The sequence below is a fragment of the Dermacentor variabilis genome, chromosome 2 (genome assembly GCF_050947875.1).
Source record: "Dermacentor variabilis isolate Ectoservices chromosome 2, ASM5094787v1, whole genome shotgun sequence".
Classification (NCBI taxonomy): domain Eukaryota; kingdom Metazoa; phylum Arthropoda; class Arachnida; order Ixodida; family Ixodidae; genus Dermacentor; species Dermacentor variabilis.
Genome location: NC_134569.1, coordinates 176,101,861 through 176,128,010, shown reverse-complemented (window position 1 = coordinate 176,128,010; position 26,150 = coordinate 176,101,861). Strand labels below are relative to the sequence as shown.

General features: G+C 47.0%; 1 protein-coding gene across 5 annotated transcripts in view; it reads left to right on the top strand.

Annotated features, from left to right (window-relative positions):
- Positions 1-26,150, top strand: part of LOC142572956 (proline-rich protein 5-like) — a 65,804-nt gene that overhangs the window by 25,317 nt on the left and 14,337 nt on the right. For 3 of the 5 annotated variants that reach the window (XM_075682438.1, XM_075682437.1, XM_075682434.1), the window contains 4 exons: positions 16,489-16,575; positions 22,203-22,251; positions 22,327-22,381; positions 25,098-25,189. In XM_075682438.1, the coding sequence (XP_075538553.1) occupies positions 16,550-16,575; positions 22,203-22,251; positions 22,327-22,381; positions 25,098-25,189 (222 nt within the window). In that variant the 5' untranslated portion in view covers positions 16,489-16,549. The remainder of the gene's footprint in view (positions 1-16,488; positions 16,576-22,202; positions 22,252-22,326; positions 22,382-25,097; positions 25,190-26,150) is intronic. The other 2 variants (XM_075682435.1, XM_075682436.1) reach the window with 2 other exon arrangements.

Here is a 26,150-nt window from a genome sequence, read left to right as displayed (position 1 = left end):
ACCAAACTAAGCTTCCTGCTCCCCATGACCACAAAAAAAAGTTGAGGCAGATAAAGCGTTGAATATCCTCTGTGTTGTCTCATAAGCACTGGGGCTACGACCGCAATTGTATCTCACGCATTTACCGGTCTGTTGTGCGTACTCTTCTAGTATACGGTTGTATAGTTTATGGCTCAGCAAGTCAATCTTACATTCGACGACTTTATCCGCTACGTAATCTCGGACTGCGACTGGCAAGTGGTGATTAAAGAACGTCACCTGCTAAAAGTTTATATGTTTACTGTAATGAGACTTCCTTACAGCAGCGCAAAGCATTATTCAATTTTTCCTACATACTCAGGGTCCAGTTATCATCGCAGCACGTATGCTACAAGATCATTACAGCATGCAACGCCCACTTCCACTACACAAATAAACCATCTTTTAGGCCGCTTGTCCTGCGATATCAGGAATATTGTCGACGTTATGCTATTCCTCAAGAGGTCATCCATGTTGCTAAAACGCCACTACGATTGTTCCCATAGTACGACTTTACAAAGTTGTCTGATTAGAGAACACATAATACAAGATTTCCACGCTCTTCAGGACAAACACAAAATTACGCAGAATTTCACACGGATGGCTCTAAAACACAAGAAAGAGTGCAGGCCGAAACAAAAAATTTGGAAGCAAGTATTCTATTACCAAAGCATGCTTCTGTTTTCACTACTGAAGCTTATGCTATATGGGCTGTTGTTAAACGTGACTATCACGGACAAGCACAAAAACACCGTCATATACACTAATTCCTTAAGTACACTGAAAGCCCCACATCTAAAATCGCAATGTGAGCCACTGTTAGCAGATATTTTCGACATGGTAAAGCCTAACAAATATCGATCAATTTTTTTCTGTTGAGTCGCAAGCCGTGTGCAATACGGGGTAACGAAGCTGCAGATATATGCGCATTCGTGTCCTCGTACAAAGGCATAACAAAGGCAATGCTTCCATACAAAGATAGTAGCAGAGTGATTCGGCAAGCCTTAATGACAAAATGGTAACACCAATGGGACTATTCTGTAAGCAACAAGCTGCATCTTACTATACCTGTACTTGACAAGTGGAAATCACGTAATTACCAGGGACGGTGTAGTGAAGTAGTTTTATGCCGACTAAGGGTTTGACACAGACACCTCGCACAGAATTTTTTTACAGTAAGAATGTCCGCCAACATACGAGAAATGCCAAGAACCGCTAACAGTTTTTCAAATTTTACTGGCATGTACACATATTGAAACACACAGACGAAAGCTTTTGCACAACTTATATAAATTACACATACATCTACACCCTGCTTTAGTTTTAGAAGATGATCTACTAGTGCCATTACCTCACGTGCTTAAATTTCTAGGCGACACCGTCTTTTAACACAAGCTATAGGTCAACACACCTTTTGTTATTATTAAGCTTGATTTTATGACACGTTGTGTTCGGCACTCCATAATAGCCTCAGGTGCTCTCGCGCCACACTAAACCCCATTTAACTACCTTCAGGAGTTACGCCGATTTTAGAAGCCATGAAAACAGGTTATTGTGAATGAATGAATGAATGAATGAATGTGTGGTGTTTAGTGTCGCAAGGGCCAGGCAATGCCAAAGAGCGCCAAGCCAGGTTATTGTGCGTGTTGGAGCAATGTTTATAGGCTGCAGCGGGTTATAATGTGCATGTGCGCCAGTGGTGGGACGCCTATCGATCCGCACACATGTAGCAACGCTCAAGTGCCCAGTGATAAGCCACTCATATCTCCTACCCCACGACTGCACTCCGGTTCAAGAGGATAAGCTTACGTCATGCGAGTGCTCTAGCGTGGAGACGTATGCAGTGTAAACGGTCATTTTGGACGTATGCTCAGAAAAAATTGAGCTGTTGTTCTAATTTTCACCGAAAGCGAAAAATTAGTCGGTCGTTCTTGAGATAGTGTTTTCACGGACGATAGACATCATTATCATCAGAATGAGATTATTCTTCCATGGCAGGATGCATGCCTTTCCTGGCTGCGTTCATTTGTTCCTTTCTTGTGACGGCCAACTTTACACTACATGCATGCGACTCTATTAATTACATCACACAAACCAAACCTCTGCCGTCTCCTACAGCGTCTTCTTTCGTTATAATTTATCTTATTACTCGCATACGTTAGCAGTTTTCAGGTCGGCGTATAACGTGGCCTGCCAAATTCCACTTGTTCCTCTTTATCTCAATTAGAATACCAACGGTAATTTCAATACCTGTTGGCTATATTTATATAGATACTGGCGTCTTTTCTCTGCGCACAACACACGTTATTCTTTTCGTCGCGTTCTGCGGTGTCCAGCTTATTGTTAAGCTTCTTCTTATTCTCCCCTTAGCCTTCTGTTTTCAACGTGACTTATGATATGACATGATACGAGGATATCGCATAGGGCGTCGTAACAGTTACACAAAATAGTTACAAAGGAGGTGCTCGATCGTCGGCTTGCAGCCGCAGGTGTCGCAAGTAGGGCTGTCGGGGTTACAATGTGCCAAGAAAACTGCTCGTGACTGCGCTCGAAAAACTGGACAATCGCCGCTTCACAGAAGAAAACGTTCTAGGACACTGGTCAAGACGGGTTTCAGCACTCAAGACTTTCAGGATTTTGCTGAAGTTATTAAGGGCATGTGAATTGTGCGACCGCCTTTGAATGTTGTAACGCGTAGCGTCGCGCTACTGTGTGAATCTTTCTCAGTTGTTTTCTTGATTCGCCTTCTATTCCATTTGCCTCTTTCCCCAGCACAGGGTAGCCAGCAGGTACTTACACTGGCTAACTTCCCTGTCTCTCCTCCCCTTGTCACTCTCTCTCAATCTCTCTCTCTCTACACAAAGTAGTTAATCCTCCACCTAAAAATACCACCTGTAAAATTATCGCACAGTTCCTACGAGGGCGAAACAGAAAGTGTTTCCCTCTATCTTTATAGCCAAAACAACCTACATACAGGTAATTACAAATATGCGTGCTATTCTGCGTACCTTAGACTATTTTCGACCTAGTCCCCACGTCGGTTCCAACATATCTACTATCGGAGCACTAAATCTGAGGTGCCCTTGTGGTAGAATTCGTCCAGCTGACGGTGGAACCACTGTCGGTATCACGAAGGAAGGAAACTCAGGAGAGGCCCTGAAGTCACTCTTTGTGAAGCTAAAGTGAAGCCGGAAATTGCAGTTGCTCATGGCGTTGCTCCGCCTATTGGGCCAGCTCTCCTCTCTTGTTTACATTTCTCGCGAAACCACACCGCGCTGCGCGCAACCGGGCTGGTCGAACGCGCGCGCTCCGCAACAATACGGAACAATCGTTAGCACGTTAGCATGCTGCCGCCAAAGAGGGCAAAATTTCCCGCGGATATTCCTTCGTCCGTTGCCATTGCCGTGGCGCGGTACATTGCGTACAGCGTTGAATGCGCGCTCATTTCACAAACTTTAGTTCCTCCGGTCCCACCTGGCCACAGCAACATCCAGTAGAGCACGATGCAGATAACGCAGCGCAACAGAAGAGGGAGACCAACGCGAACTTGCCCGCACGGCGCCTTTGCCACGGTACGACACCTACGGAGCAACACGTGTGAGCGCGCAGAACAATAACAAAGCAGCCATTGTGGCCCGAAAGGCATGGCCGCAGCAGCAAAGAAATAAAAAAAACAGCAAAAAAGGAGAACCTACTACGTCATTTCCTCCACACTTTTCTTCAAGCGCGCGGAGGGGGTAGGGCCTCTCCTCAGTTTCCTTCCTCCATGGTCGTACTGTTTTGGCTTCATCTTTGCACGCGAATCGCTGTCCTGCCAGGACAGCGTGGGCTGTCCACATACGTGGGCTGCATTTCCGTGTGGATTTGGATGTGCGTTCGTCCCTCGCTCCATAGAAAACAAATAACACTTCGTTGCTCGTACGCCGTGGACGTGCGAAGTACAACCGTAATCTTCAACAACTGACAGCAGCGCGGTGCCGCCGAGCTGCCGGTAGATAAGATCAGGCCGTTCCAAGAAAGGTCCACCGCTGCGAATGAATATCTTGAGTGGACAGCCTTAGTTCGGCAAAAAAAAAAAAAATATGGGTGATGACTTTCTGATTCGCCCTCATTCAAGCCAGCACTCTGCCGGACAACCTCCTTCGAAAGCTCCATTTGACAACCTGCCTTAAAAACGTTCCTTTTGCTTTTTGCCTTAACCACTCAGCGTGGAGAATTCTCATAACATCACCGTGTATTACGCTCCGTCTTTTGTGATATTCCCTATTACCATCACGGTTAAGTTCCTACGTAAGCTACCAACATAACTTAACATGAGTGTACAAATCGGCCTTTTGTACTGAAGGATGGATCTTCTCATAATAATACACATGAAGTAAAACCATTGATTGATTTTCCTCTTTGTTTGTGACGTTACCTTATAAATTCGTTCTTGTGTATATACAATGTGTAATACTGACTAAAACCAGAAGATAAATTTGCAGTGGCAAGAGTTGCGTTTTTTTTTGTAGTGTACGGTGGAAAATCGCAACTGTCTGCTGTGTTGGTAATATGTATTTAATGAGCCTTCAATGCAAAATTGAATGGACAAAAATACACTTTGAAATGTGGCAGAGATGTTGACTGATAGGAAGGAAACCACTTAGCTATTCTGGGACATCGCAGCATTACGTGCTGTCACCGCGATGATTATTACGCAGGAGTTCGGCATCTCCATAGTGTAGACACCGCTCTTGGCCAAGATTATTTGTGCACAGAATAAACAATATCATAGTTCACTAGGAGATCAATTTTGCGTGAAATGCTAGATGCTAGACAAGAGTCGAGCAAGTGCTTAAGGGTGCAGGGTGCTATAAGCTCCTGACGGTGAATGTAAATTACCAAGTAGTGCTATCACTGTACATAACTGTACCTATAATTTGTTGTTGCATATAGTGAAAAGATGATAAAAAAATATGGAGGTAGGGATCAGACGCCAACTGTGTGATCCTAAACCAGGGGCCGTATTCTGTAGCGGTTCGCTTTGGAACCGGTTCGCTGCGGCTCTTATGTCTGTGTTACGTCACTCTGAGAAAGGCTTCAACGTCGCGGCGCGAGGGAAACCAATGAATGAGCGGCGTTCTTCCGCAAGGTCAGGTCGTCATTTCAGTTTGTACTTTGGGAACGAGATGGCAGCTGAAGGGTGTACGTGGCAGTTAGATAAAAAAATATTGATTTGTATAGAACACTTGCAAACGTAGTTTCCAGTAATAAATGTCAACGTCCGACGCGGACAGCTGGGTGTTCGGTTTATCTGCGTTGTTTTATTTTTTTGTCGCTAGGTGGTGCGCCGTACGTTAAGCAATCAAAATGGTTCTCTGTGTGTAGGCGGTGGCTCTAACACGATTTCGTTTCGCCGGACGTAAGCTTCTTAGGGCGGACGATTTCGACTACAGTTCCGTCCGCATATCCCTCACCTTCGAGAATCTTGCCACTGTCAAGGAACCGTTCCTCGACTGCGCATGTAACCTGCACCGTCGAGAGAATTCTCACCCCCTTTTTCTTTCCCCTCTACCGTATTGACCCTAGCGACGGCAGTAACGATGTGCCTGGCTGACTGTTCCGACAACCCAATAGCTTCTACATTCCAGACGCACTGATGAAAAGGAAAAACAAGACCGTGACAAAACCTCAGTGCCCTTTCACTGTGTGAAGAAGGATGACCAGTGAAGCTATGTGGGCCCTTTAATGGCGAACGGCATCTCCACCGCGGGTGGGCCCGGCATTGCACCATCTTCAGTATCGGCGCACATAGGGAGTGCTTAAAGGGATACTAAAGGCAAATAATAAGTCAAACTAAAGTGATTGATTAGTGCTAGAGAATCTCTAAGGCGTCCATATTATCGCGAACGGAGCCTTAATAACTGAGAAAGCGAGCTATATGCTCGACATGATTACGCACTACCCAGGGACATTCAAGCACTTTCTCGATGTCGAAAGCACTCCTGAGCTAAATTTTGTCACTAGTTTTCAACTACTCAATGCAAAAAGCATCCTCATATTGTATTGTAAGCTGGAATGAAATGTTACTTGTCTAGATCCATTTCATGTTTTAAAAAAAAGAACTGATTAAAATTTCTGTTGACAACGACGTAGGTGGTCGAAAGGTTTCGTGCTCCTCGACTATGCGCCGGCGACGCTTTCGCATTTCAGTACTTTCCTGACTGCGTAGTGCTGTGCTGGTCTTGCTGGCAAGCAAAACTAGCATAAACTGCTAGTAGCAGAGAACTGAAGTTCCATGTGACGTCGCGGGCTGCCCGAACGGTCTGCGCCACCAAAAAGCAAGTGCAGTGGCGAAGCCGCCGCTCTGTCTTGGCTCGATGCCGCCGCCTGTCGGGCCCCGTTTTACTCACCGACGGCAGCAAGGGCGGTGATGGCGTATGCAACGTCACTATTACCCCGGTTGGGTGGCGGGAGAATTGAATTAAGAAAAACCTTTGAGGACCCTTCAGATACAATTTTCTCGTAAACTAAGTATTTTCTTGGCACGAAAGAAGCGTTGTGAGGTTTCTAGAATTGTATTTAAACAGTCCACGTCGACTTAGTATTTGCCTTTAGTGTCCCATTAAGAGGTAGCTTTAGCTCGGGTGTTCCCATCTAAATACATGTAAAAGGAGAATTCATTTTTCTCGGCAAACATTGCATCGAATTTCACGAGATTTGTTGCATTTAAAGGAAAAATTTAAAATCTAGTGACTGTTGGTTTTGAGTATTTGATTGAGGCTGTTAACTTTTTATTAAAAATTGGCAAACATTTTTCTGAAAACGAAATTATGAAGTTTACAAGACTGTAACTCAGCAATGAAAAAATTATACCACAATTCTGTGAATTTCATCTCATGGCACATCTCAAGCGGACAAAATTGATATGTTGCAGAAGAAATAAAAAATTCAGTAATATGGAAATACAAAAAAATTAGATTCATGTTACACATGAATTGAAAGATTCAGTAACATGGAAATACAGCTTTTGCACAACCCTTGTACATAATGTAACAACTTCGCGTAAGATATAAATTCACATATGAAATTAGTCCGCTTTGAATGATCTAATGGATGCTGTTACAGAACCACGATATGTGTTTTTCATGCAGAGCTAGTAATATATAAACTTCGTGCATATATATTTTTGAACTTTCGAGTTATTGAAACACAACATTCAAGCCCTAATTCGAAATTCTGCTTCCAACAGTCACTAGAACCAACAGATTCCATCAAAATCGGTCCAGGGGTTATCTTCGAAAAGGATTCTTGCGTTTTACACGTATTTGAATAGGCCGCGTCGGAGTTGGGATCCGAGCTAAAGCTTCCTCTCAACAGGAAGCTTTAGGTGCGGCGTGCGTGATAATCAGATAGTAGATTTCGCACGCAAAACCCCACAATTTATTTCTTTGAAAGCGAAAGCTTTACTGGCCGCGAACTTACGATTTCGCCGTGGCCGTGCTCCGAGGAGGCACATGAGGTCACACTGCGTTCCTCGTCGTTGCGTTCGCCTCGACTCGCTTCGCCAGCTGCGTCGCATGCCTGACAACATGTCGGAGGATTGAAAAGGGAAGCTCGCGTGCGCCGCTACCACAGTTGAGGCGGCAGTATGGACGGCGACAATTCTGATGAGCAGGTGGAGGCCTCGAATCGACATCGGAACGAGATGAATAGGAAACGAATCGCCGAGGAAACAGACGAATAGCGCGCCGAACGACTGGCTAAGCGCCGCAACACAGCCAGACCACCAGACTAACCTGGACTTGCAATAAAGATTAACCAAGGCTAGCCATGCTATACCTTAGCTTTCGCTGCGTATATCCTGGCACAGCTGAGCTAAGCCACTGCCAATTTGCCCCGTGTCAGGCTGACATTGCCCTAACTTCGAGATTGACCCTCGTAGTAACGTTTTTTCCAGTAGGGCCGCGTCAATCACGGCACGTACTCGACGGCACGAACGCAGGTTGCGTCTGGCGTGGACGCCGGAGGAGAAGGATCAAGTTTTGCGTCGGCACATGGACACGACCCTGGGGGAAGTAGTCTTTAACAGCTTCGCTGTAGAAAGAACGCAGCGCGCATAGCACTTACGTCCCAGTGTCAACCCTACTAAATCTTGCGGTCTGAGATGTTCGTGAAAAATCCATCGCACAATATTTCTCTAGTGCCTCAAATGTCCTCGGAATTCTTCATCGCTCATGTCGTACGCACCGTCGCCTCTCACCAAGTCGTCGTCTTTCGTCAACGCTTCATAGAAACACAACCATAGAAGCAGCCATCGGCGTCTTTCTCGATACCAGCAGACGGCCACGGTTGCCTTAGCAACCTTCGATATCATGATCGTGACTACGCACGGCGCTCGAGCAAACCACTTCTCCGTGGTTCCGTTAGTTGACAAGCTGTGTGACGACAACAAAATTTGCTGTCACGTCCGCCAGGGATGACGACGGCGAAGCGCCGACCAATGGCGTTCGTGAGAGCGAACCGTTACAGAATATGGCCCTAGAGATGTTGTGTTGCACTTATACTGCTGCTGCAGCACATAATCACGAAGTTTGCGTAAAACCGTATATATGGCATGTGGCGGCTAGCTCGCTTGCTGCTCCTCTACCAAATCGCGCTTATCAACAACGGCGTTGCAAAAGGATCGTGCGATTACGGGAGCTTATAGGCGGATGAGGCAGGCGGTCACCACAGAAGGCAAGACAGAGAAAAAATTGTAATTGTACTACTGAAGACTAATTTTGGATAGATATGGAGAAAAAATGACGTACGGCTTACAATATACCTGGAGATTTGGTGATAATAAATGAATTTCGAATACTACTCGCAATACTATGGATTCCAATAATTTTCAGGAAATTCAGTTGGTATATCTTCTGCGTCGCAATATTAGTCCTCAATAACTTTGTAAGCACTTTGGAAGCTAAGAAAGAAGGCCAAGGTCTTGAGGTCAAAACATAAATTAGGATTATATAATGTGCCTTAGACGCGAAACAACATCCCTTGATTTATTTTGCTTTCCAGTTGCAAATATTCGACAGGTTAAGAAACTATGTGGATTCAAATTTATTACAAATATGACTTAGGTGTAATAGCGCCAGACCAGATCTAAGTAAATAATGTTTAATTGTGAAATAAAAGAGCGCGTTTTTTGGGAGAAAAATGCCATACTATCGTGTGCCAGGTTTGCTGTCCACAGCTGCCAGTGGTGCAGCAGCGAAGCTTTTTATCCTTAGGGTTGTGTGCATTTTTGTTCTGCGTGTGCAAAAACCCTTGGCCGATAGCATACTACAGGGCCGACCCGCGGCCGGAGGGGAAGCAGGCTTCAAGCAGTGCGCCAACCTTGAAAAATAGGTTTCAGGTCTTGGGCCCAAATTGAACCCATATCAGAATAAGCAGAAAAGACCAGATACTTTGACTCTAGTCGGCGATGTCAAGGTTGGAAGCGCCCTCTCTTTCTCTGCGTTCCAAGCGCTTGCGCATCCACTTTCCTTTCGCTCTTTCGTGGTAGCGGGCCCGTCGAAAGTTACGCGTGTCCAGTTTCCTCTAGCTCTTCGGGGCGGCGTCTCGTCGTCCACGCGAGTGCATATAAAGATCACGTTAAATGATTCGTACCTTTGTTCGAAATTGCCTCTGTCGTGGGCTAAACAGCTTCGCAGGTCATCCACGTTCATGGAGTGGAATGGCTTACCATTTTTAACCTTCTAATGTCGGTTTTTCTGCGAGTAATGAAAAAGAGAAAAAATAACTTGCTGAAATTTTTAGAGTATAAAGAGTTCCGACCGCCGGTGAAGGCGCCTGCGCTGATCATATATATATATATATATATATATATATATATATATATATATATATATATATATAAAAGCAGACATGAGGCCTTCCTTGCGATCGCTTGCTTTACTCTGCCTCGTCCTCTTCTTGCGCCTGAGTCCAAGTGCCTCTTTGTCTTCAAGATTAATGATTACGCTCGTCCAGGCTGCGACTTGCCACAGTCGACAGGGCTGAGAAATTAAATTCGTCGTCGTTGACCCGCCCAGTGCCTGTGCAACCATGTCCTTCGGTGGGCGGCACTGAGAGCTGCGCTCTGGTCGCTGGTCTTTGAGATGATCAGGCCGTCGCTGTGGGGAGAACGTGGCAGCAGATCATTGACGCTGAATCGCTTTTTGTAGCATTGAACGTGGTTTGTCACATCGATCGCGGTCGCTCGCAATACATCGGGGTTGTCTACGGCGCGGCTTCTTCAAAGGAGGGAAGAGCATCCGTGCTAGTATGGGGCGCAACTTGCGCTTTTGGAGAGTTTCCGCTGATCGAACAAAGCTCCTCAAGGTGCTCGAACCTGCAGATCTAGATAACGCGCCTCGTGCTGCCCCGCCATCCTGGCCAGTGCTCATGCTATTTGGAGATGACTAGCCCTCGTTCACAGACCTGCATTCAGTAATCATCATCACAACCGTTTTTCCTCCCTGGCTCCCTTCAGTGGGATGTCACTAGGCAAGACATGGGCGTCTCTGCAATATGCCAACGACTGCTGTGAAGTCCGGAGGTGTGGGTTTGACGTATCCCGAAGTATCTCACTCTTAGGATCCGTGGACATATTTGTGTGGGCCTGAGTGTTAACGCTCCGGCATCGGAGCTCAGCGGCCCGTTGCCTGCAGTTGTGAGGCGGGACACTGAGTGATGTTCCGTGAGAAGCCACGACTTCAGAAGAAGTTGACAGGCCCGCAATGTCAATGGGGAAAGACGGCCTGCGCTCGTGGTCTCGAACTGGATTTGTTGTTCCGACTGTCGTTGCTGTGGGCTTAGAAAAGGTTTTGAAAATCTTGAGCACGGAGGGTGTCTGGCCCTAGGTTACAGCGGAAGCAGTGATTCGTCGGGCGTTTTCGACAAGTTCGGATGGAGCCGACGCGGTCACCCGGTGAGCCGCCGCCTTCATGTGCCCAACAGAAGGCGAGTTTGGAGGCTGCGTTGCCGATTGCTGTGGATGGGAAGTGGTCTCAACCTCTTGTGATGAATATATGACGTCAGGTGCCAACGCTGAGTCAGACACGTGCAGCGGAAAAGGAAAGCTTGGCAGGGGGTCCACTGCGGAACTCTGTCAGAGGGTTGTAGGGCATACTTGCCGCAGCATCGAAGCGATAGCTCTCAGAAGCGCCGTGCGTAGAATCGCGCTGGCCGGGCTCACATAAGACATAAGGAGCCTGGCCTAAAACAGCTATGAGAGCTACACTCCATTCAGACCAGAACCGCTGCTTGATGTCTTCGTAGTTCTCACATGCCTCGGCTGCATGGGAAAGTCTTTTTGCTGGAAGCAGCTGTTTGTTTTCGTCTTGCCGAGCATGACAATTACGCGAGGCGTTAGCGGAGGACAAACTCAATGTGCAACTGAGGAAGCTAGTTAAACTAGCAATGGGAATCCCCAAGAACACCGAGACAGGGCTCCTGCTGCAACTGGGGGTACACAATACACTTGAAGAAATTGCCGAAGCTCAAGAAGGGGCTCAATGGACAAGACTCTCTGGAACCAAACGAGGTAGAGAAGTCCTAGCCAAACTAGGTGATCACACCACTGTAATGGAGAATCTATATCAAAGCGTTCCGGCGGACACGCGCAACTCCTACACGGTTCACCCACTCCCGCGGAACATGAACCCCGCGCACCATCAACCCAGAAGGCTGGCACACGGATCGTTCATCCTGCGTGAAATACGTGATAAGAAGATCTTAGCCTATTTCGTAGACGCGGCACAGTACCCGACCAGGAAGGCCTTCGTTGCCACCACGATCAATAACCAAGGTCAAGTCACAAACGCTCTCACAGTCAAGACCCACACGTCCGAGATAGCAGAACAGGTCGCCATCGCACTCGCGCTCACAGACCCGACCACCACCCACGTCTACAGCGATTCACGCTCGGCCGTGAAAGCCTTTCAGAAAGGAGCAGTTGCAAGCCAAGCACTACGAATAATCAATAGATCCGCACCGCTGCAGCATCACACCATCTGCTGGTTCCCGGCACACGTCGGAGATATCGAGGACGCCCCTCGCAATGTCAATGAAATGGCTCATAGGAACGCGCGAGACCTAACCCTCCGCGACGTCACCTATTCTGGTCGTGACCATCCCAGCGAGAATCGGTACCCTCCCTCCACATATAACGAGATAACAAAGCACTTTTATCTAGACCGCAGAATATACAGCACATCTCACAATAAGCTTACCAGGCCTCAAGCCCTCACGTTCAGAATGCTTCAAACAAACACGTACCCCACGCAGAACAGACTACATCACTACATGCCTGACCTATACAAAACATCATATTGCGAAAATTGCCATAGCACACTAGACGTAGATCACTTGCTCTGGCCGTGTGGTCGGACCCACGCAAACGAGGATCAAGACTCCGCCAGGCTACAAGAAGCATTACGCAGCACGGACCTGGCGGAGCAGCTCAGGACCGTCCAGTGAGCCCACGATGCGGCCAGGGGCTCTATGGGACCTTGCGTCCAGTTGCTCGCAGGACCTTTCATTAAAGTTCTTCCATCCATCCATCCATCCATCCATCCATCCATCCATCCATCCATCCATCCATTCATCAACCATCCATCCAATAGCCTGAACTCAAAGGATGGTGTCGTCTTGGATGCCGCAAAGCAGCGGTATTTCGTCACGGTCGCTGGAAGTCGCAGTGGCTCATGTTTTCCAGGCTGCCTGTCTAGCTTCCCGAGGAACGAGGAACAATTTGCTGTTGCGACGCCTGTTTCTCGAAGCTCGACCGACGTTACTATTGAGTAGCGTGGTGTTGTCGGCAGGCTGCAGGATTTCGGTAGACCATGGCGACCAGGCAAGGACGAGAGGATTTCTAGTGCGATACTTGCAGTGTTTGTTCAATGGTTGGTGAAGTGAAAAAATACATTGCGGGGCCCCTTAAATAGGCACCCTAAAATCGTAGGCGGGATCTTGGTCACGTCAACGTCAAGTGACAGGCACTTAGTCTGGCTGTGGATGGGCTGCTGATCCCTGTCCCAGGTGACGTTCGCAAGTGCTTCCCTCCGCTGGCGGCAACACGTGGGTCGGGGATCATGGGCAGCTGAGCCCTTCTCCCATGTGACGTTCGCACGTGCTTTCCTCCGCTGGCGGCAACACGTGGGTCGGGGATCATGGGCAGCTGAGCCCTTCTCCCATGTGACGTTCGCACGTGCTTTCCTCCGCTGGCGGCAACACGTGGGTCGGGGATCATGGGCAGCTGAGCCCTTCTCCCATGTGACGTTCGCACGTGCTTTCCTCCGCTGGCGGCAACACGTGGGTCGGGGATCATGGGCAGCTGAGCCCTTCTCCCATGTGACGTTCGCACGTGCTTTCCTCCGCTGGCGGCAACACGTGGGTCGGGGATCATGGGCAGCTGAGCCCTTCTCCCATGTGACGTTCGCACGTGCTTTCCTCCGCTGGCGGCAACACGTGGGTCGGGGATCATGGGCAGCTGAGCCCTTCTCCCATGTGACGTTCGCACGTGCTTTCCTCCGCTGGCGGCAACACGTGGGTCGGGGATCATGGGCAGCTGAGCCCTTCTCCCATGTGACGTTCGCACGTGCTTTCCTCCGCTGGCGGCGAGACGCGGGTCGGGGATCGTAGGCGGCTGATCTTCTAGGTAACGTTGGTTCGCGGAAAGCGTTCTCCCCTAGAGTCGGACAGTTCGTGGAAAGGGTTCTTCCCTTGGTCGCACACACAAAGGGGCCTGTCATCACTGCGGGGCGTCTGCCGGACCGGCATACACACGAGGTAACAACAGAAAATTAGGAATCCTTCCACCGTTTTGGTTGAGCAGGGTCTTTCGAGCATCATTCTTGCTCTGGGTGTTGCGCGCCAACCGTAACAGTCCATGGACAGTGTTCTCTTTGTGATAATCACGGCAGCCTGTTCTACCACCAAGAAAGCATCGACGGCGCACGTTGGTTGTTTGGAGGTCCGAGTAGTGCCTGGGAGGATATGATCACCGAGGGAAGCATGGACGGCGTTCCCAGACAGGACGGGTCCAAGAGGGAGGGGCCGAAGCTCTGTCTCAGTGTGAGGTCGAAGTACGGCGCAACCGCTGACGGATGCGGAGGCTCGTCATAACCTGCAGCTGTAATGTCAGCTTGGCGATGGCTTTCAAGAGATCACCGGTAGAGTCCGGCCCTGGAGGCATCGCGGAGGCTTAGACGACGTCCTCTGATAGTGCTGCGGCTACTTTCGGCGGTGGTAGGGTAGCAGGCTCCATAACCCAGGAAGCGTGTACGATGTTCTTTGGTAGAAGGAACCTGGCACGACAAAAAACCTCGAGGACGCACTTAAGGCTCGAACGCATTAAGGAAGGCTTCTTGTAGACTGCGCCATTGTAACAGAGGGAAGTAGACAAGAGGCCATCCCTGCGATGACCTGCTTCACTCTGCCTCATTTTCTCTTCCCACGCCCGCAGTCCGAGCGCTGGTGCCCAAGTGCTTCTTTGTCTTCAAGAGAATCCTTATATTGCGCATAATAGATCTATACTTGATAGGACTTTGTTACATCCATTGGAGTCCCATATGAGTATAAAGATTACATGGGCCTGTAAAATTTCTCATCCAGAATTGAGCATACAACCCACGATTTGCTGCTACATATATGCTGAAAGTATACTGTCTTACATCACGGCTAAAAACGCTGGGCAGCTTCTCGGAGTTCATATGGAAAGCCAGAACCTGGCATTTATTTATCTATGACCCAACTGTCAAACGGCAGCACATGAGAACCGGTGTCACTAGTGCTTTTGTGTACTATAACTAAATACACAATTAACGGCCTTGGCAGCTATGGAAGGCGTCTTGCGAGTCGGAATGCTAATAGGTAGCACGCTCGATTTTTTCTGGTATGTGGTACCTGTAGGGCTTGAAGGTTGGCCCTTCGGTGAGGTGCAGACGTTTTAAGTGAAGTTTACAAGCCTCCTTGGCGTGATAGATGGAGCCGGAACACCGGCGACGCCCTTGTCTGATCGGCGTAATGTCGCTTGCTTGCTCGAAACATGTCCAGTAGTGCGTCTGCATTTGAGGTTTTGTTTTATTGTGATAACAATTATACGAACATTCCATGCGCGTTCATGCCATGACTATTGTGTCAGTGTCGCCATGCTGTTCTGGGTTCGACGGCGTATACGCGACTCGCCCGGACCTACCTGCCGAGCCGGGTCTGTCCGTGCGGACGAGCGCAGACGAGGCCCGGCTCCTGTTTGTTGGTGGTATCGTGAGGTGCGGCCGGGGACAGAGCGAACATTGAAGCGCTAGTCAAGAAGTGTCTCAAAGAGCCTCATGTACGCTGTCCTCCTGCATGTCCAGTTCGAAGGTCAGCTTCGGAGGAGTGGAACAATTAAAATTCGGATGTGAGCGCTAGCATAGACTGATCAATTGTGAAAAAAAGCGCACGCGCTATTCACCGCTGGTGTTGTGAAATACCACCTGTGATACGTGAAACGTATGGAGTGATAATGAAACGCTTGGAGTCTCTCTAGATTGCGAATAAATTGAAAGGTGCAAACAATTGTGCAACAACGAAGACGAAAACTTTTTTACTTGGTGTCAACGTTTCTACGATACACTGTACTGCCGTTTACCACTCTGAGAAAATTAGGCGAACAATTACGCTTGACGAAATGCTGGCGTCTGATTTAAGCATATGCCTCAATATTGCTACTGCCGAAATGAACTCCGATTCCATTTAAAGCAACATTTTTTTCTGTACTTCAGTAAGTTGAAGTTACAGTTCTCATGTCTCGCGCTTTCAGAGAGGTGAAGCGATTTTGCCTTCGACAGAAATATGAGTCTGGCGCGGTTATCATGTAATGTCACCATAATTCAGCCGCGATTGTTGTCATGTAAGGGAAATATTGATTCATGTTGTGTTCCAATGAACAAGCGCTTAGCGTCATTCATTAAGGCATAACACAGCTACAAAAATGTTTTGTGGGCTGTCATTTAAAATATTAGGCTTCAGAGTAATTATTTCCTATATTTGCGCGTTATTTCACGTCTATTAAAGAGAGTTTCATTGAGAACATTTTCAAAAGCAGCATTCTAACTTTCTTTCTATATCCACCAATGTTTTGAAGTGCTCATGTGACGAGTTTTCATTTAAAACTGATACGTATTACCAAAAAACTGATTACTTCATTCAGTACTTGTGCAGCAGCCCCTTTTCTTTCGTGCTTGGCTACCTTACCATTGTTGTCGGATTGCGGATGAATTCAGAATTGCTGCAAATTTAGCATGCGCGAAATGCTTGTTTGTAACAAGGCCAGCTGATCAATGACCTCAGGCATTCTGATTTTGCTTCCGTTTAACATTACAGTGCAGAATGTTTTCCCGAACGTGTTTCAGAACATGCAATACGCCTTGCAGCCAAATTCCTGTTGTGCTAACGTGAACTTAAATTTGTTTGCAGATTGCAACACACAATTCGAAGTCTATTCAAAGCAAAGGGCGTTCGCTTGGAAGCCGGAGAAATGGCCATACTCCATGAAAAAATACGGTATGTGCAACTGACAACTATGACTGCTCAATCTCAAAGACAACATTATGTTTTACTGCAACAGCAATATTGGTCCGTAATAAAGTTACGCAGATCTAACGCATCGTGCTAATCGAACGTTACGTGACGGCATCAAAATAAGGACGCTTTTGCAATAGACGCCGTCGCCGTCGTAAACGTCTTTGTTCTCTTGCGAGGCTATCGTAGCCATCATGCCATCTTCGTCATGTCACCGCCGTCGGTATTCCGTCGTCTTATGCGCATCATCAGGGTCGTGAAGCCGTTCTGGTCATGTTGCCATAGTCGTCATGGAGTCGTTATCGTCATGCCCTCTTACTAGTCACGTCGCCGCTGTTTTTCGCGCAGGGCACGCTGCTCCCCTTTATTTTATGCTTCGCATAGACATAGGGCATAACGTGTTGAGCCGCCGCGGTGGCTTAACTGCAATCATGTTGCGCTGCTAGGCACGAGGTCGCTGGATCAAATCTGGGCCGCGGCCCTCGCATGTCGGTGTGGGCGAAATGCAAAGACGACCGGCACGTTAAAGATCTACTGGCGGGCAAAATTATTTGCGACTCCCCCACAACGGCGTGCCTCACGATCAGATCATGGGTTCGGCACTTAAAACCTGAGGGAAAAAGAAATGTTGCAGTTTAGCCCCGAAGGTGAATTATTGATGCTGATAGTAAATTAGTTAAGAGCTATGCAAATTAAGGATAGTAGTTTTATCAGCTGTATGACACATGGAAACATTCGCTTGCTAACTCAATTAACCAGGATGGCGTTAGTGCGCACAGCCAAATATGAACACGTCACACTCGCTGACGGCGGACGGTCGCTGTCAAAGCGTTGCATGAGCAAAGAGCAGCAGCAGCAGCAGCAGCAGCAGGGAACGAAGTGACCTTGAGGTCTATCGTTTCAACGCAAACTGAGCGGCGAGAACACAGCACGCACATGCGCCTGAACCGCTTTAAGATCGCTTTCAAGATAGGGCGCGCCCGACCGCGCAAAGTACGCAGTTGCTGGCGGAGTAGAAAAGGCCTCTCCTTCCTCTCGCGCTGCCTCTACGCTTTCCTTCCTTTCGCGAGCGAGGTGCGAGAGAGCGGGCTAGTGGGCCCGGCTGGTCCAGCGGGCCAGCCTAGGCGCCAGTGCGCCTGTGCGGTACCACATGCGCACGTGAGGGAGATGAGCGGAGAGCAAACGCGCGTCAGCAAACGCGCGCCATCTTAGGCGCGTTCGCTCTCCGCTCACCTCCTTCGCGTGCGCCAGATTCAGCCGCGATAGTTCACTCCACTCGCGTGCTTTCACTCGCACATACAGCATACGGCACTCGGCGACCCCGACGGCGGTGGTGGCGCCGACGGCAGAAAAGCACCTGGAATGTCCATATATCTGCTATCGCAATAAAAAGCCGCTGCTACTAAAAATGGAACCACGAAAAAGGTTACACAGCAAATAGTTCCAGTGCTGAAGAGCTCGGGCAAAGAGCGTTATCTCTTTATTACTCGATATCGTGCCTGCGCTGTAACAGTGCGTCATTCGTTAATGAATGTTCCAGTAAGCGCATGGGGTTGCAAGGTGTTTAGCTTTAAGTTCCTTGCGTTGTTTAGAGCAAACAAGCTACAAAAAACGGAAATAAACAGAGAAAATAAAAAAGGGGCACTTGTGATACACGATGCTCTTTGCACCTGACAATGCTGTGCTAGAAGATCCACATGTATGCTGCATTGATCCCACATCTAAACATTCTAAAGGTTTTGGACCATCAGGTAGCCTTCGCAGATCTTCCGCATGTCTAAAGCAGTTTCTCCGAACTGCGCTAATCAAGGGATTATTACATGTTGAAAGTTGGGTTATATACAAGCTGCGCGCTTGGCTGCCACTTGCAGACCAAGCGAAAAAAAAAAGACAGTGTTAAATTCACTGAATTGTACGAAACTGCCACGCGCCAAATTAAAAATTTTGAACCTGTTCGTACTAGTGTGCGCAAAGAGACAACCCGATAATATCAACGAATCGGCACCAACTTGACCTACCTGACAATAACCGGCAATTATATCACTTGCATATGAAAGCTATAATCAAACGATAGCCACAAATGTTATGCGAGCCAGCGCTCACAAGACTATCGTGTGGCCTGTAGTATTGGTTTGTTCCCTAAACTCCTCTAGGCTACAGCGGCAAGAAAACAAGCGCATTTCAGAGTGGCGCTTGAGCTTTGTGCATTAGCCTCTTCAATTATTTGAGGACATCTTAAACTTCACAGAAGGTTAAGTGCGGGGCGCCAATGTGACAATTTTGAGGTGGTTGTTTTGAATAGAAACTGTGTTTCAACGGAAGGCGCTTTTCAGAACGGAAATAATAAACATGCGAAATACTGTGTTGAGGTTATTGATGGGCTAGTTTGCTCTGGTTCATATTGAACAAACATCGCGAAATGACGAGGACGAATAGGTGACACATATGCCCTGACTTACAACTTCCTTTATTTTCTGAAGTGTACGAAACATAAAGCATATATTTGACACACGAAATCACGCGTCCGTTTTGGCCGCTTAATCAGAACCGCTTATTCCTCTAAACTTACGCACCAAGTTGTATCTTATTTTTTTGTTTTAGTGTGTCAGGCGTGTTTTATATGTTCCGCGCACTACTGGAAGTGATAGTATATATAAGTCAATGCATGTGTGTGTCGCTTTTCTCGTCCTCGTCATTTCCCGATGTTATTCGGTCCACGCGAAATGCTCGTTTCTATCATGACGTTTCTCTGTGCCCATAGATTCCTTTCTTTTTTGTGCTCTTGCCGTCTTATTGGGTAGAAACTGAGAGCGCAATATACGAGGCACTACTCCGTATATTTATGATTACATCCATAATCAAGGTTCAGCTTTGAAACGAAGTACTGTCTTTATAAAACATTACTATAAGAAGCGCATTCGGAGGCCGTACTTGAGAACACTTGAGCCCGGGAGCTCGAATCTAAATACGTGATAACAGAGAAATCATTTTGCTCAGGAACCACGGCGCCGATTTTGGGACACTGTTATTGGACCTAAAATAAAAAAAGTCAAATTGTAGTGTATGTGGCAAGCAAATATTTACAATTATGCCGTCATATATCATATTATTGAAAATTGCTAATTTTCAAAACTAAAGCATCAGTTTTGGATCTCTGCAACTGAGCAAAAAAAAAAAAAAAAGAGAAAGAACGATAGTATCATAATTCTGTAAACTGCAAATAATAATTAATCTAGAGCGGATAAAATTAATCTATTGTACATTGATTTCAAATGTACCACTTATTTGTAAATATAACTTTTTCGAAACTCTCGTAAACAGTCTAATTACTTTAACGTGAGCAGTAAATGCATATGGTAAATTGTCTGCATTGTATTCCTTCACGGATGCAGTTTAGAAAACCGCAATATCTGTTTTTCTTGCAGAGTTACGGATTTGTAAGCTTCATGCTTCCATCTTGTCTAAAATTCCCTATTTTGGAAAATTTTAATCAAACGTTCCAAGCCATAAATTGAAATATTACTACCCAGAGTCACTAAAAATTCATTATCTGTATCAAACGCGACAACTTTGTTTAAATCGGTATAACTGATCAAATCAGTCTTTCCTCGTTTTACGTGTATTTATACAGGGAAACCGAAGTTGGCCCCGAGGTGAAGTTTCCATTTAAATAGCAAGGCAGCGAGGAAAGTGTAATCAAGGTTATACATTTAACATTGGGAAATCCAGCGAGAGCCATTACAAAAAACTTTAGGAAAGTGAACCTGAGGCAAGCAAACCAATGCGGGCAGCTAATGAACAGACTTTCCTAAAGCGTCGTTTTTAAAACAAAGTTTCATATTGAAACACGCATGTACTTAGGTGCACGTTTAAGAGCACCAGATGGTCTAAACTTTTCCAGAGTCGCCCACTACGGCATGCTTCACAATCAGAGCGTGGTTTTGGCACGTATAACTTCCATAATTAAAATTTTATGTTCCCTATTCACTAAGGTTGTGCGACTATTCCATTATGTTTTCTCGTTTATTTTAGCGCCGAGTTGAGGCGGGGTTTCCCGTCTTCTGTTTAAGTTTTGTGTGTGCGAAAGCGTCAAATGGCCGATTTAGCGAAGTCGGCGACGTCCGTAGAGTCGAAACGGCACCTAATATCCCATTGGCTGCGACGCCATGTCACGAGTGCGCCTCGTGACACTGTGTCGTACTTGCAGGCTCGGGCCTCGTCGGGGCACAGCGGGCGAAAGGGTACACCTTCTGGCCCGACAGCGGACTAAGTGTTGCAGGAAGGGAGAGGTCATTGCCGCGACGCCACGTCATCCTCGCTCTCGCAAGCCTGTGTTATCCGCGCGTTACTTGGCCGCGTAAACTGTAGTCAGCGTTCTAACTGCGCCTCGGTAAGGACAAATCAGCACGCGCCAAGAGTCTCAGCGCGTTCGCTTGCCCAAGAGGAGTACATAACTCGAAAGGCCGCTCAGCGGTGTTTATTTCGACATTAATGCTTTCGCATTCATACCTCATAAGAAGTGCGTAGATGTCCTCGGATTTTATTGCTATAGCAATTATGTAGACGCTCCACGCACATTTCTGCCGTCGCCGTGAGGTTCCGTATAAATGAAAGTATGTGAGGGTGAGCCGGCGGACGTGGTGCAATCTCGCGTGCGTGAGCGAGGAACGCCGCCCGGATACCTGCCCTCTCCTGTAGCGCGCGAGGCACGGGGATGAGGCGAGGCAGGAGGGGCGTTCTTCTCCGGCGGCTGTTCGGTGCCTTGATGTCCTCCTCGCCCGCTGCTCCGTACAGATTGGACACAACCACGGCGTCTACAACGGCGATGGCCACGCGAATCGCGAACGCCGTAGTAGACGCCTTTGCCGGACGCCGTAGAGACTCGTTGCCGGCGCTACCGCGTCTTCAAAACGGTCTAGGACGTGGCTAAAGTACGCGCCCGCGCCGGCGTCATCTTCAAAGCGATCTGCGACGTTTGGAAAGTGCTCGTAGTGACGGTAGCTTCGTATGCGCTGGGCTTTCGACGTTTCGTAGTCGTTGAAGCGACAGATGCAGGTCAGTTGGCTCGCGGCTGCTGCCGCGATTCCTAACTCCAGCGTTTTCACAAGCAGTTTCCGCTGTCATTGAGCGATGCGTGTTCATGTATACCTATGCAAGCGTGACACCGTGTTGGTTCATTTAGTTAAAACACGTTGATGGGCTAGTTGGTTTTAATTCATGATAGAATGTATAAGCGCGACTGAACAAGGACGTAGAAAGAAGCAGACACACAAAGACAGAGCTGTCTCCGTGTGCCTTTTTCTTCCTACGTCCTCGTTGAGTCATGCTTACGGATTTTATCATTGTTACTTTAGTTAACGAATGTTTACAAGTTTATACGGCCGATAAAACTACTATCCTTGCTTTGTACAGCTATCTACTAATTTGTTATCGCAATCGGTGCTTCGTCTTTCCGGCGGAACTGCAAATTTTTATTCGTCGAAATTTCCAACAGATCTCTCTCGGCAACATATAACAGTTCGCCTTGTTTTCTCATGTTCTTAGCAGAAAAGAAAGTCTTAAGTGGAATTATTCTAGATGTGGCTTTTCCAATTTTTTTCATACGGAAGGATTCTGGGAAGCTCAAAGGCGGGACCTTTCCTGTTCGACTCGTTCAAGGTACGAAATTCACGACTCAATATTGCGAAACTGCGTTTCACTCGCTAACAAAGCTGTTTTATTTTGCTCTTACAGCGGGAAATTGAACTTTGCTTTACCACTCTTCTGCAAAAGCTGCAAGCTGGGCCAAGTAAGATTTTATTTCCACAAAGTTTACCAGTCATACCGCTGGCAGTAGCTTTGAAAATTGCTGGGTTCAGGGCAAATGAGATGTGCGAATAGCAATTTTTGGGACCGAATCGAATACGAATCGAGCTAGCGCCACAAGCAAATCGAAGCGAATACTGAGTGCCATTCCTATAGATTTTGCATAAGCAGCCATTTTCGCAATTGATTTACATTATATATACATCCTAGTATTCGTAACCTTAGCAACTTTCTGTCATTACAATTGGGCATTATCAAGCATTGTTTTTTCAAATGTGGGAATGGATCATTGTGAACAATTCAGCAGTTTGACTGCATGCATAAGACTTTTCGGAGAGAGCGAATTATTGCTGTAACGTAGTTTGTTGCTGCACGCAACCTGTTGCACTGCGTAAGTTCTCAAGCTTTATGCGTATGTTATGTGCGCGGGGAATTAAATTATGGTACTTTTATATTACGCTTGATTGCGTACGGTTGACACAATAATATATTCTAAAAATACTTGAAAATGTTTGCATTTAAACAGTGATTATTGGATTTGAAGACCGAATCGAATAGGACACTGCTCGATTCGTTATACGAAAATTTGGATTATTCGCAATAGAGAAGTTTCGAATATTCGGACTTTAGATTATTCGCAGCTAGCAGTACTGCTTCGAATGCAGTTTAACGATTGTTGTTGCTGCGGTGCTCTACGGTGCTAGTTCGGGGGACATACCGTGATATTCCCATACCGTCAATGCGTTTCCGTTTGTTTTTGGTGTTCCCGACTTTGACGTGCCGCCAAATTTTAGGCGGAAGCCTTTCGAGAGCATGCTGTCGAGTAAGAATAATTCTGTCGAGTAAGAACAACAGAGCTGTCGTGTGCTTGTACATGTGTTCCTGTAGTTATACACTATTTCTAGCTAGCGCTACCCAGGCCACATCTCATTATGTCCAGCTCTTCGTCGGCGCTGTACACTCTAAAACGGTTGCCCACACTCAGCAACAATATTCTGCGATGCGTTTTCAACTAAGAAGCGATGCAGTTCTTGACGGCTCACCTTGGAAAGCTGGGTTTGCCGGACTACAGGGTTGTTTATAGAACTTAGAGAGCGGAGTAGCCGAGAGGGAAAGCTCCAGCCAATAGTTGAGTGTCGCGGCGGAGAAAGTGGTCGCTATTGCCCACTCGGACTCCGCGCGTAGCAGGCAGTTACCTGCAGTGCACGGATGAAATGGTTAATAAACGAACCGCGTCGAGCCGAGTTTTGCCGGCGCCAGCAATTTGACCTTCATTTGACCGCAGTTGTGCCATAACCTTGGCAACGCATCACGTGACTCGCCGAGTCGAGCTCCGCCACCGCCGCCGGTTTGACGCATGCGCTCTCCGCAGCTGGGTCGGCGCCTGACCACGTGAATCGCCGCGCCTGGCCAAGAGCAGCGCGGCGCTCGCCTAGTCAGTGCGAGCTTGGCCATGTATAAGAGCGACGCCAGGCCGTCTTCTGTGAGCGTTGCCCGCGTGCGGGAGGCCTTGAGCCGTCGTAGCCAAGTGGCGTCTGACCACCCCGCAGTTATCGCCCTGCGAGCTGCTTCACTGGAGAGGGTCCGGAATGCAACAGGCCTCGCACCGTCGAGATCAATGTGACGACCACGTTCATGCCTTGTCCGTTTGTGCTTCGACGCTACGCATGATCGCGGCGTCTCTTAGCATGTCCAGCACTTGCGCTTTCCCTGTGTCACAACAGGCGTCGCACCGTCGAACGATGCGTGTCTACCCAAGCCTAATTACAGTCATGCCTAGCCACCGACCTAGGCACAGCACTTTTACCTGGATAACGATGGCTGCATACCGAAGTATAATAATTACAGCTAAATCACAGGTTAACCAAGTGAAAGCAACACTTAAACAGGCTAAACCATGCTTTCGCTGTGCATATCCAGGCTTAACTGAGCTAAGCCGCAGCCAATTTTTTCCCACTCTGTGAGATCACACACACACACACACACACACACACACACACACACACACACACACGCACACATACATACATACATAATATATATATATATATATATATATATATATATATATATATATATATATATATATATATATATATATATATATATATATATATATATATATATATATATATATATAAAATTTGCCAGTTATGCCTTAGTGAAAATGTTTCGGGGTTTCTAAATCTGCCAGTATAGCGTTGGCGGCTGAACTGCTTTCGAACAGCTTTCGAAGATGCCGTTGCGAATGCGAAAGCAAGCTTCTGGCACTGCTTTTGACACATTATTGTAAATTGGCTGCTGCATGCACTGCGATAATATTTGCGTCACATGTTGACACGAGCCTCGTTAATAGATCAGCAACGTTTCTTTATTATCTTCAAAAAGTGTTTGAGGGCTACCATTTTGACTGAACCAAACAGCGTGTGTGAGATTATCACTGATGTTTGCGCGATTCGTTTGGATATAGAAAAGCACATTGTTGTTTTTGCTGACCAGTGCAGATTGAAAGACGCAGTAATATGGTCTAGATTTCCATGCATTACGCAAGCCTCACTGCACACTTAGTAGCCCCATGTAATGCTTGGTGATAGCCTTTTTCGCTGCGGAAGAGCCGTATACATATAAATAAAACGTTCATTGAGCTGCTGCCTTTTGCGCCGCTGTGTGTTTTGCATTCTGCCGTTCACTCGCTGCAGGGGAGAAACTCCTGCAAGTGCTGTCCTCTGAATGGGAAAACTTGTTCCGACACGTCCTGCCGACCCTTGACATGATCTTGTACGTCGTCAAGGCACGCACCTTCTAATAATCCTCATTGAGCTTTTCGCTTACTGTGCAAGAAACCTGATTCAGTTGAAAAGCGTAGACTGTTGGGCCAGCTGGTCACTATCATGTAGTGTCGTTGAGCGGAAATACGGGCGGGAAGAAACTGAGTGGGCAGGACACTGTCCCTTCAGTTGCCCTGACGGATAATGAAATTAGTTATCTCCTTGGGCTACAGCATTTTTTACAACGTTTGCATGTGATTATGCATGAACTTTGTATCCGCCTTCTGATTGCGCATGTACTGCCCTTCCTGGAAAACATTTAATCGAACTTCAGTTGTAAGTGAGCGTCTGTCCTGTCCACTCTGTTTCTTCCCATCCGTAATTCCACCCAGCGACACTACATGAATCATTTCGCGCGTTTAGCAGGTAACTTGTGGATATGTGCCATAAAGATAGGTACTGTCAATAAGCCATTTCCCTCTTTTCAGAAAACGCGATATACGAGAATTTGTTATGATGCATTCAACATGAACTAAAATGCAGCCGCAGGGCGAATGTTTTTCAGTGGTCATCAAAGGAGAAAAATAATGGATATGGACAGTTAGACATTTCAGTAAAATTGACAATTTCATTCCTGTAGAAAATATTTTTTTTTAAAAATAAAGTAGGCTTACTGAGTATAGCCGGTTTCCTTTATGTAACAACTATGCACAGCAGTTCCTTCTGCTCTTAAGTGTACGAGTGGAAAGCGAAAGTGTCTCGCTTTTTATCGCTAGTTAAGAGACACCACGACGTTTCTTTTTTGAATTATTCACAAGAACAATGATTGCGGAGGTTTTTCGTCTGAGTCTACGTCACTGTAAGAGCGCAAATTAACAGAAAATTGGGGAATATAGGGACGGTCTTAACTAAACGACACACACTTGTTTTGTGCCTTGGCATATTGTTATAAGAAATAACATTGCCGCGGTTGGGAAAATATTT